Source organism: Dendrobates tinctorius, unplaced genomic scaffold (assembly GCF_039654945.1).
Source record: "Dendrobates tinctorius isolate UK_male_01 unplaced genomic scaffold, ASM3965494v1 ptg000015l, whole genome shotgun sequence".
In the NCBI taxonomy this organism is placed as follows: Eukaryota; Metazoa; Chordata; class Amphibia; order Anura; family Dendrobatidae; genus Dendrobates; species Dendrobates tinctorius.
In genome coordinates, this window is record NW_027361683.1 from 37386399 (window position 1) to 37398509 (window position 12111).

Consider the following 12111-nt stretch of genomic DNA (forward strand, 5'->3'; position numbering starts at 1 on the left):
TCACCATTCTTCTTCTCTGCCTTTCTGATATTTTTCTTGGCCTGCCACTTCTGGGCTTAACAAGAACTGTACCTGTGTTCTTCCATTTCCTTACTATGTTCCTCACAGGGCAAACTGACAGGTTAAATCTCTGAGACAACTTTTAGTATCCTTCCCCTGAAAAGCTATGTTGAATAATCTTTGTTTTCAGATCATTTGAGAGTTGTTTTGAGGAGCCCATGATGCCACTCTTCATAGGAGAATCAAATAGGAGAACTACTTGCAAGTGGCCACCTTAAATACCTTTTCTCATGATTTGATACACCTGGCTATGAAGTTCAAAGCTCAATGAGGTTACAAAACCATTTTAGTGCTTCAGGAAGTCAGTAAAAAGTAGTTAGGAGTGTGCAAATCAAGAAAATGATAAGGGTGCCCATACTTTTGCACCGGTCAAATTTTGTTTAAATGCAGATTGCACATTTTCTGTTAGTACAATAAACCTCATTTGAATCCAGAAATATAACCGAGTCCATCAGTTATTAGATATATGAAACTGAAATAGCTGTTTCAAAAACCAAAATTGTTATAAAGAAAAAAGGTTAACATTAATAGGGGTGCCCAAACTTTAACATATGACTGTAGATGAGCTGGGAAAAATGGTGTACTGTGGGATAATTGTGTATGTAGGTGTCCCCTGGATTATAGACAAAAACATGAGGGGCATTCCAGCTGATAAAATGTCTTGCTGTATTGAAAAAATTAAAATAGTACAGCGGCTTACTTCAAGAGTAGATGGATGTGCCATGAGGCATTGAAATACCAGCTACACGTTTCGACCCTACATGGGTCTTTATCACAGCTGTGCCTCATGGCACATCCATCTACTCTTGAGGAGTAAGCCGCTGTACTATTTTAATTTTTTCAATAAAGCAAGACATTTTATCAGCTGGAATGCCCCTCATGTTTTTGTCTACTATCAATTATCGTTGGGTCCAGACGAGGCTCCGTGCTGTGGCTGGGGTTGGTGAGCTGGCTAGGGCCTTTTTAGCCCATTTTTTTTTCTTCTATTTGTGCAGTCCCCTGGATTATCCCAGATGGTGGAGACGCTGGAGTTTCATACCTTGCTGTACTCCTGTATAAGCTTTCCTCTGTTCTCTCCCCACCCAGGGAGGTATAGGGCAGAATTGTATAGGATAACACTAACCAGACAGATAGGAGTAAACAGAAAGGGATAAAAGAAAACTTCTATCATACAAATACACTCTCAAAACAACTGAGTGGGAATCAGGGGAGTAATAGGTGGGAGAAACCAAATGACTAGAGGATTAAGAGATAAACACACAAACCAACTCCACTTAGAAATCTCCTGAAAAAACACTCCAACCACCCACTCCAAACACTGAACTTTTCCTTCAGCTCCAAGCCAAGTAGTGGTAAGCTATAAGCAGCAATTTCCCAGTGCAAGGGGTGAGCATGTACAGTATGCCTGAGAGAAGTGGCCAATAGAGTTGAGCGAAACGGGTCGAAAAAAATTCAAAAGTCGCCGACTTTTGGCAAAGTCGGGTTTCATGAAACGAAACCCGACCCTAGGATGAGGTCGGCCACGAGGTCGGCGACTTACGCGCCAAAGTCGCGTTTCAAAAGTTTGTTTTGTGCTCTTTTTCAGCCAATCAGGATCCACGGGCACTGTGGGCAACGTGATGACCTAGGCACGGGTCACCACCATCTTTCAGAAGGGCATGCAAGTGATTGGCTTGCTTTGGTGGGCGTCACAGGGGGTATAAAAGGGCGTGCACGCCGACCGCCATCTTACTTCTGCCGATCTTAGTATAGGGAGAGGTTGCTGCTGATTCTGTAGGGAGAGCGTTAGGCAGGGAAGAAGACAAAAAAACTGCTTCTGCTGCTAGCGATTTGGCCTGCACAACACACAAGTCACTGTGTGTGCAGTGCAAGGGGAGGCTATATTGTGGTGTATCAGTGGTGTTGGTTGTTGGGCTGCCTTTTAAGGCTTCCTGACAGGCTGGCATTGCTGTTTACCCACTGCTCTGCAAACTGCTTTTTTAAAAGCAATCCAATCTCCCTTATCCTCTAGTCACTTTTGTCACAGCTGTGCCATCGAGCCTGTCACATAGCGCTCAGATATCAGTGGGCCTCACACAATCCACAAGTGTCCAGTGTCCAAAAGTGTGCGCAGAGATTCAAAATCTCCATTATCCTCTCGTCACTTTGGTCACAGGCAGCTGTGCCATCGAGCGTGTCACATAGCGCTCAGATATCAGTGGGCCTCACACAATCCACAAGTGTCCAGTGTCCAAAAGTGTGAGCAGAGATTCAAAATCTCCATTATCCTCTCGTCACTTTGGTCACAGGCAGCTGTGCCATCGAGCGTGTCACATAGCGCTCAGATATCAGTGGGCCTCACACAATCCACAAGTGTCCAGTGTCCAAAAGTGTGCGCAGAGATTCAAAATCTCCATTATCCTCTCGTCACTTTGGTCACAGGCAGCTGTGCCATCGAGCGTGTCACATAGTGCTCAGATATCAGTGGGCCTCACACAATCCACAAGTGTCCACTGTCCACAAGTGTGTGCAGAAATTCTAAATCTCCCCTGTCCTATAGACACCTTGTACCTTGTTTTACATTACTATATAGTTTGTTGGATTTTGTCTACATTTCTACCAAAAATGAGGAAGGCTGGTGGAAGAGGCCGTGGAATTGGGCGGGGGTTGGCAGCTGGTAATGATGGTGTTGGTGGTGGATCTGATGGTAGTGGCAAGAGCAAAATAGGACCGAATGCAGGAGGTGCTGACCCTGCGTCATCGTCTGGCTACATAAGGCCTCGAACGCTTAGTTTTCTAGGAGTTGGCAAACCGCTTTTAAAGGCAGAGCATCAGGAAAAAGTTTTGTCTTACATTGCTGACTCAGCCTCCAGCTCTATCGCCTCCTCTTCTTCAGTTGTAAAAAGTAAAAGCACTGAGTCGTCATTGGAGGCTCATGTTCATGAACCACACCTTTCCTTGTGTCCTTCACCCCAACCAAGATTGAAGGATGACGCAGGCCATACTACTGATTACTCCATGGAGCTGTTTTCACATACCATGCCTGGATTATCAAGTGAAATGGTGAATTACCCAGGCCAAGATGAATCTGACATGGAGTGCACTGATGCACAGCCGCTGATGGATGATTCTGCTGGTACATTCACTCAGAGCACTACATTGTCCTCGCAGTGTACAGAGCCAGATTTTGACCCTGATGAGACTCAGGTGCCCCTTCCCGCACACTATACCACCATACATGGTGACACAGAGGAAGGTGCACATGACATAGAAGAGGAGGTGATGGATGACCCAGTTGTTGACCCAGATTGGCATCCATTGGGGGAAGAGGGTGCTGCTTCCAATAGCTCAGATGAGGAGCATCCACAGCAGACATCGACATCGCAACAGCTGTTATCTGGCAGGCCCGGAGCACTCCAAAGACAGGTTCCAAACATCAAAAGAGTTGCTGGACAGCTTGTCCAGAGGGTCAAAAGATCACAGCGTGCTAGGCCGCAAAATGTCTGCCAAAGTAGGAAGAGTGCAGTGTGGCACTTTTTTGAACAAAATCCTCATGATCAGGCCAAGGTTATCTGTAAGAAGTGCGCAAAGACCTTTAGCCGAGGGAAAAATCTGAAAAATTTGAATACCAGTTGCATGCTTAGACATTTAACCAGCATGCACTTGCAAGCGTGTACACAACACCAAACCTCAAGTGCCACATGTGCAACTGATCACAACGAAGGTAGTCAGCAACGCTACATTGTTTCCCCCACTGTAAGCCCACCGGTTAGCACAGCAGCAAACGTTGAGGTGTCGTTGCAAGACCACAGCAGTCAGGGAATCCCACTGTTATATCAACGAAAGACTGATTCTAGGCCATCAGAAAGAACACCAACTCCATCACCATCATCAACCCTCTCTCAGTCCGCCCTGTCCACCGCTACTTCCACCATATGCAGCTCTCAAGTCCAGCTCACCCTCCCAGACACTATGAGTAGGTCAAGAAAGTACTCAGTCTCTCATCCGCGTACACTGGGTTTGAACGCCCACATTGCCAAACTAATCTCGTTTGAGATGATGCCCTTTTGGTTGGTGGAAAGCACAGCTTTCCGCGAACTCATGGCCTATGCAGTACCACGCTATGACCTACCCAGTCGCCACTTCTCTCGCAAAGCCATCCCAGCCCTCCACCATCATGTGAAAGACCGCATTGTCCATGCACTCAAGCAGTCAGTGAGCGGAAAGGTGCACCTCACAACTGATGCATGGTCCTGTCGGCATGGCCAGGGCCGTTACGTGTCCATCACTGCGCACTGGGTTAATGTGGTGGATGCAGGGTCCACAGGGGACAGCGGTGGTGGGACAGTGCTGCCTAGCCCACGGTATAGGAAACAGTTGCTGTAGGCGTTCGACCCTCCTCCTCCTCCTCCTCCTCCTCCTCCTCCAGAAGCGAAAGGTCGTACGAGCACTCCATCTGCAGCTGCCACTGTTGCACATGATGTGTCCCCCTATCGAGCAGCTAGTGGAAAGCGTCAGCAGGCTGTGTTGCAGATGATGTGTTTGGGCGACAGACACACCGCCGAGGTGCTGGCCGAGTACTTGAAGCGACAAACTGAGTCATGGCTGGGCAGTGTACATCTTGAGGCAGGCAAGGTAGTTAGTGATAACGGCCATAATTTTGTGGCAGCCATAGCCCTTTCAAAACTCAGCCACATACCTTGCTTGGCTCACACCTTGAACCTGGTGGTGCAGTGCTTCCTCAAAAATTATCCGGAGTTAACAGCCCTGCTCCAGAAGGTGCGAAGACTGTGCGCGCACATCCGCCGGTCGCCTGTACACTCAGTTCGTATGCAGAAGCTGCAGCGATTGCTCCACCTTCCCAACCACCGCCTCATTATCGACATTGCAACAAGGTGGAACTCCACCCTGCACATGGTGGAGCGGCTGTGCGAGCAGAGGCAGGCCATAATGCATTTGTGGGAGGATACACGACCAGGCACTTTGAGAGCAGACATGGAGTTGACAGGCGTGCAGTGGTCGAAGCTGAAAGACCTTTGTAAAGTCCTTCAGTGTTTTGAGGAATGCACACGGCTGGTAAGCGCAGACGACGCCATCCTAAGCATGAGCATCCCACTTATGCGTCTGCTCATGCAAACTTTGACGCACTTTAAGGAGCAGGCGTCTGCAGCCAATGTTGATGAGGAGGAAGAGGAGGAGGGAATCCTTGATGACATTCAGCCATTGTCTGCTCAGGGACCTCTCCTGGACGAGGTGGAGGAAGAAGAGGAGGAGGAGGAGGATGATGGGGATGATTACTTAGGGGAGGAGGATGCATCTCGTGGGGCAAGTGAAAATGTTGGCGTGGCAAGGTCTGGTACAGGGTTTGTGCGTGACTGGAGGGATGTGGATTTGCCAGAAAGTGCTCCTCCACCCAGCACTCGCAGTGCATCATTGACACCGGGAACATTGGCCCACATGTCAGATTATGCCTTGCGGATTCTAAAAAGGGACCCCCGCATTGCCAAAATGATGAACGATGACGACTACTGGTTGGCCAGCATCCTGGATCCACGCTATAAAGGCAAATTACAAAACATCATGCCACAGGAGAACCTTGCCCTAATATTGGCTAATAAACAAGCAACTCTGGTAAATCGGTTGCTTGAGGCATTCCCAGCACACAGCAGCGGTGATGGTTCTCACACGAGCCGTACGGGCCGGGGGCAGCTTGGCAGAGGTGTTCGTGGTGCACACAGCAGAAGTGGCGTTGGAGACAGGGGTTTCATGACAATGTTGTGGACTGATTTTTCAAATACCGCTCACACAACTGGTAATACTGCATCGATGGAAAGTGACAGGAGACAGCAGTTGTCAACTATGGTTACAAACTACTTTTCCTCCCATATCGATGTTCTCCCACACAGGTCATTCCCCTTTGACTATTGGGCCGCTAAACTGGACACCTGGCCTGAATTGGCCCAATATGCCTTACAGGAGCTCGCTTGCCCAGCTGCAAGTGTGCTATCGGAAAGAGTCTTCAGTGCAGCTGGATCAATCCTGACAGAAAAAAGGACCCGTCTGTCAACCCAAAATGTGGATGATCTAACCTTCATTAAAATGAACCACGCATGGGTTTCCAAGGATTTTGTCCCACCTTCCCCTGATGACACATAGGGTGACAGAAAAATGGCTTGCTTTGGTCCACCTCTTCCTGGTACTTCACCTATTTCGCCTTTTGCATCAGCTGAATGTCCAACATCAACATATGCCACTTTCTAAAACTCCCTAACTGTGCTGCCTCCCCCCCCATGGCCGGGGTCACCACCTACCGCACAACACTGTGCGTGTGCCGTTGCCCTGGACAGGTGGGTAGGCCGACTCTTGGGCGCGGGCACTGGCACAGGGTCCCTCATAGTGCAATCAAGTGTCTGACGGTGGTGGTGCACACCCGCCGTCAGACACAGCTGTACTATGAGGGGCCCAGTGCCAGTACCGACGCCCACGAGTGGGCCCCCCTTGCTTGGGCAGGGCCCCAGCATTTGCAATCTTTACCTCTCCCTGCTCCTCCGCTGTGTAATGTGGGCCATCAAATCCATACTGTGCCTGACACCGTCTGAGCCTGCCTCCTGAGACATATATTTTGAATGTGTACGCTATCCATACATGTTATCCAGGGATACGGTACCCTTTCTAACCTTTGTGCAATCACGTGCAATCCATACTGGGCCTGACACCGTCTGAGCCTGCCTCCTGAGACACATATTTTGAATGTGTACGCTATCCATACATGTTATCCAGGGATACGGTACCCTTTCTAACCTTTGTGCAATCACGTGCAATCCATACTGGGCCTAACACCGTCTGAGCCTGCCTCCTGAGACATATATTTTGAATGTGTACGCTATCCATACATGTTATCCGGGGATACGGTACCCTTTCTAACCTTTGTGCAATCACGTGCAATCCATACTGGGCCTAACACCGTCTGAGCCTGCCTCCTGAGACATATTTTGAATGTGTACGCTATCCATACATGTTATCCAGGGATACGGTACCCTTTCTAACCTTTGTGCAATCACGTGCAATCCATACTGGGCGTGAGAACGGCTGGCGAGCTGTTAAGCAAGCTACAGCACCTGTCCAGACAAGTACAGGGATTCCCTAGCGAGGAGACTTATTTGATTGTTTTCAATGTTGGGACAGCAATTTTTGGGGAGCACTATACTCTGGAGAATGATAGATGGGGCCCACCATACACTGGAACATTCCAAAGGTGGACATCAGACACTGGAGCAGCATTTACAGGGCCCATTATACACTAGAGCATTAGAAATGGGGCCCATTATGTTTGGAGCATTATTTGGGCCCATAAGACAGTGGAGCTTCATCCATGGGGACCAACATATACTGTAGCATTATGTGGAGCTCATCATATACTGTTTCAAACATTATATGGGACCAATGATTCTGTATGGAGAAATAGATGGGCCTCGTCATGAGATGTAAAAAGTGAGGTATTTTTCATTGTACTATACCGCTATTTATCTGCCGTATCGGAGCATGATGAGTTGTGGTATGTGTTAAAGGGGCACTCTTTCGCCCAGGGCACATGAAAACCTGCAGCCAGCCCTCCCCCCCCCCCACAACTTTAGCCAAATAACCCCCATTTTTCAGTGCGTAACTTGTATTATGAAGTTAATTAAGGTTGACAAGCTTAAGTAAGAAGAATTGATGCTTTTGGCATTCAAATGGGCACTGTAGGTGTGTTTCCTGTCCTCCTCTCACTGCCGACTTTTATTCCCCATTGACTTACATTGGGTTTCGTGTTTCGGGACGACCCCGACTTTTCCCTATAATCGGACGATCTTGCTCGACCCGACATTTGGAAACGTCGGGTTTCACGAAACGAAACGCGACCCTAAAAAACCAAAAGTCGCTCAACTCTAGTGGCCAACACTGAACAGCTAAAACAATTCTGGATGGAGAGCTCCAGGAGACAAACTGAACAGATTAACCCTTGCAACAACAAAGCACAGAAGATCTGCACTGCTAAAAGGAACTTGAAGCAGATCTAATAAGTACAGGGGTTTTTGTAATCAGACGCAACAACCTTCTGTCACGGTACCCCTGTGACATCAGCTCTGCTATAAACCAGCTAATATTGATGTAAAACTACACAGGTAGCTATTTTGATAAAGATGCAGAAGATAAAATCAGTCAGGCAATGCACTTCACGGGAGCCTAAACAGAAGTATAACGTTCATGCTACATGTAGATTAGTTTGATGATAACTTAGAGAATTGGGGCTATTCAAGATCACAAAGGAAAAGTTAATAGCTCTATAGCAGTGAAGAGAAAAACAAGGGCTGCTGGGAAATGTAGTTTTAGCTTTGTAAGAATAGGACCACCCATTAAGGTATGTGTAAAAGAATTGTATGCACAGAGAGGCAGATAAAGATGAAAAAAGAATCAAAGGTACAAGAGAGAAATGTTATGTTTGGCTTAGTTTGTATGTTAATAGTAAGCATTTACTATGACTTGTGAAACATAATGCAATTGTGGGAATGACCCTTTAATCCATGTCCCTAACTGGGCAGTGCCACCCATCTGGCTCTTTCCCAAATACTGAAGAAAATACTAAGAGAATATATTAATGCACATCACCAACACTTTTGTTTTATTTTGTAATGTATTTCTGTTAGTTATATAGCACCAACATATTCTGTAGCATGGTACAGAGATTGTGTAACCAATCACATCAGTCCATATTCAAAATTAGTCACAAAATGTAAAATGTTATGGGAAGCAAGATTTAATTTGCTTACCCATAGACTAAAAATTTAGGAATGTAAACACTTTTAAAACATAGATTGTATTATTCTGTGCACTTCTTTCTCAAAACAAACAAAACATTTTATTGCAATTGCCATGTATTGAGCAAATTAATTACATTTTCCAAAATTAAAAAAAAAGTGTTTTGTCTAAAAATTGCGCCACTATTGTCTGTGGGGCATGTTTGGTATTGAAGACTACCTCCATTTAAATACTTTTTTCTAATGCTGGGCATCTCCACTAACTGTCTGAGGTGTATGTATGATCTTATTGAACTAACACTTGTATTTCTACACCTCAGTGAGAAAAGGATTTGTGAAGATGCCATCAAGTCTAGAAGTTGATGTTGTTGACATCACTGATCTCTGTGGAAATGTCACCTTTGTCCAGCCTTTGTCCTTGACAGAGATTTTTGATCATCAAGAGAAATTTCCTGTTGTAGCAGAAATTCTGGATACAGCAGAATTTCATCATTTGGTAAAAAATGACACTTACTCAGCTTTACAAAAAGGACAGAAAATTATAATTTGCCGAAAAATTGTGTCAAAGAAAGTTCTTGCCACAGGGAATAAAGGCAAGACCTCCAAATTTTTTTATATCGATGATTCATACAGAGGGAAATTTCGTCAAAGACCAAGGGAGTTTGCTTCCATTTTTGATCTATGGACTAAAGCCTTGGAAGGAACTAAGCTTAAAGTTGTAGTGACCCAGGATTGTGATAGTAGTGATGAAAACATCCCTTCCCTTTGTATCGGAGATCATTTACAGGTTTTACATCATACAAAAACTGTCCTAACAACTCCAAAGGGACCACAAGAAACTGATGTCCTAGTTTGCAAAAAAGTCACAGCAAATGAAGATGAGGATGATGATGAGGATGATGATGATGAAGATGCACCAGAGGAAGTCGTGCTCCCTACATATATGCAGGGGAGATTTGTTGAAGAAGTTAAAGATACTAAAAAATACAACTTATCCAGTATAATACAGAAACTTAAGTTGCCTTGTGATGTTAAGGTTGTTACAAAAGACAGATCTATGTCAAATGATCCTTTAGTATCATTTCCTTCTATTAGACTAGAAGAGATTGTGGAAGAGTCTGCATTATTGGTTTCTTTGTATGACACAGATTCAGAGTGCTTTGAGTTGCCAATGAAATACCTTAACATTTCTTTGGTTTTACTGGAGGAAACAGTGTCACTACCTGCTGGGCTAACCATTTCCACAAAAGTAGAAGAACTTACTGAGTGCTTCTATTACAGCCTGAGAAAGGACCTGCCAAGCCAACGACTTCCACCTCCTAGGCCTCCAAAGAGATTAGTGAAAGCTGAGGAAAAAATACAACCCAACAAGCCTGTGGGGGCAGAAAAAAAAGTTCCTTCAAACCTGAAGGTACAATATTATTATGCTGATTGGTGACTTCTCCTTGCAATTGAACCATAATTTTGTATCATGTGTCCTTAAAGAAGCACTCCATAAAGCTTTTTATTCATTAAATGTGTGTATATGTATATAATGTAGTGTGAGTATATTAATATACTCACCTACCGCTGCTTTCTCCGGTGCCCAGTGTTGTTCTTCTCTGCTTCTCATTGATGTCACCGCAATTACGACTAGCCGGCTCACTCTATGCTCTGTGTGTGAGTTAGAAGTTTTTTTCACGATGTAAGTATGTACTACCTAGTTCTGACCCTACATAGTTTTACATTGTAAAGGCTACTTCTGGGTCAGTGTGAACCAGACAGTCTGCAGAGTGCTGACGTCAATGAAAAGAGAAGAGTGGCGCCAGAGAAAGCAGCGGTAGATGAGCACAGTAATGCACTCACACTACATAACATGCCTGCCCACACACTTTTATTGAAAAAAAAAAACTTAATGGGAGTGCTTCTTTAATTCAAACTATCCTGTAACATGTCTATGCTGAGCTTAGCAGTGCACTTTATTTAACTACATGGGCTAATTTTGTTATTTAGCAGTTAGCATTTATAATATTAAATGCAAATATAATAGTACATTTTTCAGAGGTTAAAAAAAGTAAAAAATGTTGCAAGCAGCACTAACGTAAACAATGATATTACTTGTGAAAAAAGGGTTCAAATGTTCATTTCATGACAATGGCGATATAAAAACATTGAGGTAGTCATCCCAAACCTCACCACAGTCTTCATCCCAACCCTAACCCATCTTTTCAACCTATCACTAACAACTGGTATTTTCCCCTCAAGCTTTAAACATGCCTCCATCACGCCTATCCTCAAAAAGCCCTCTCTTGACCCATCCTCTGTATCTAGCTATCGCCCTATATCAATTCTCCCCTATGCCTCCAAGCTACTGGAACAACACGTCTACCTTGAACTGTCCTCCCATCTCTCTTCTTGCTCCCTCTTCGACCGCTTACAATCTGGCTTCCGGTCACACCACTCCACTGAAACTGCCCTTACTAAGGTCACCAATGACCTCTTAACTGCCAAGAGCAAGCGACACTACACTGTCCTCCTCCTCCTGGACCTGTCGGCTGCCTTTGACACAGTGGACCATTCCCTATTATTACAGACCCTCTCATCCCTTGGCATCACAGACTTGGCCCTATCCTGGATCTCATCATACCTAACAGACCGGACATTCAGCGTCTCCCACTCACACACCACCTCCTCACCTCGCCAGGCCCTGTCGGAGTCCCACAAGGTTCAGTCCTAGGACCCCTGCTCTTCTCCATTTACACCTTTGGCCTGGGACAGCTCATAGAATCTCATGGCTTTCAGTATCATCTCTATGCTGATGACACACAGAACTACATCTCTGGACCAGATATCACCTCCCTACTAACCAGAATCCCTCAATGTCTGTCCACTATATCATTCTTCTTCTCTGTTAGATTTCTGAAACTTAACATGGACAAAACAGAATTCATCATCTATCCCCCATCTCACGTGAGCCCCCCAACGAACCTATCCATTACAGTAAATGGCTCCCCACTCTCCCCAGTCCCACAAGCTCGCTGCCTCGGGGTAATCCTTGACGCTGATCTCTCCTTCAAACCACATTTCCAAGCCCTATCCACTTCCTGCTGACTTCAACTCAAAAATATTTCACAAATCCGTTCATTCCTCAACCAAAAATCTCCAAAACCCTAGTCCATGCCCTAATCATCTCTCGCTTTGACTACTGCAACCTCCTGCTCTGTGGCCTCCCCTCGAACACTCTCGCACCCCTCCAATCTATTCTAAACTCTGCTGCCCGACTAATCCACCTGTCCCC

At 45.6% G+C, this 12111-nt stretch overlaps 1 protein-coding gene across 3 annotated transcripts in view; it reads left to right on the forward strand.

Annotated features, from left to right (window-relative positions):
* Positions 1 to 12111, forward strand: part of THEMIS2 (thymocyte selection associated family member 2) — a 145069-nt gene that overhangs the window by 87339 nt on the left and 45619 nt on the right. For all 3 annotated transcript variants that reach the window (XM_073563679.1, XM_073563689.1, XM_073563697.1), the window contains one exon: positions 9155 to 10245. In XM_073563679.1, coding sequence (XP_073419780.1) covers positions 9155 to 10245 — 1091 coding nt within the window. The remainder of the gene's footprint in view (positions 1 to 9154; positions 10246 to 12111) is intronic.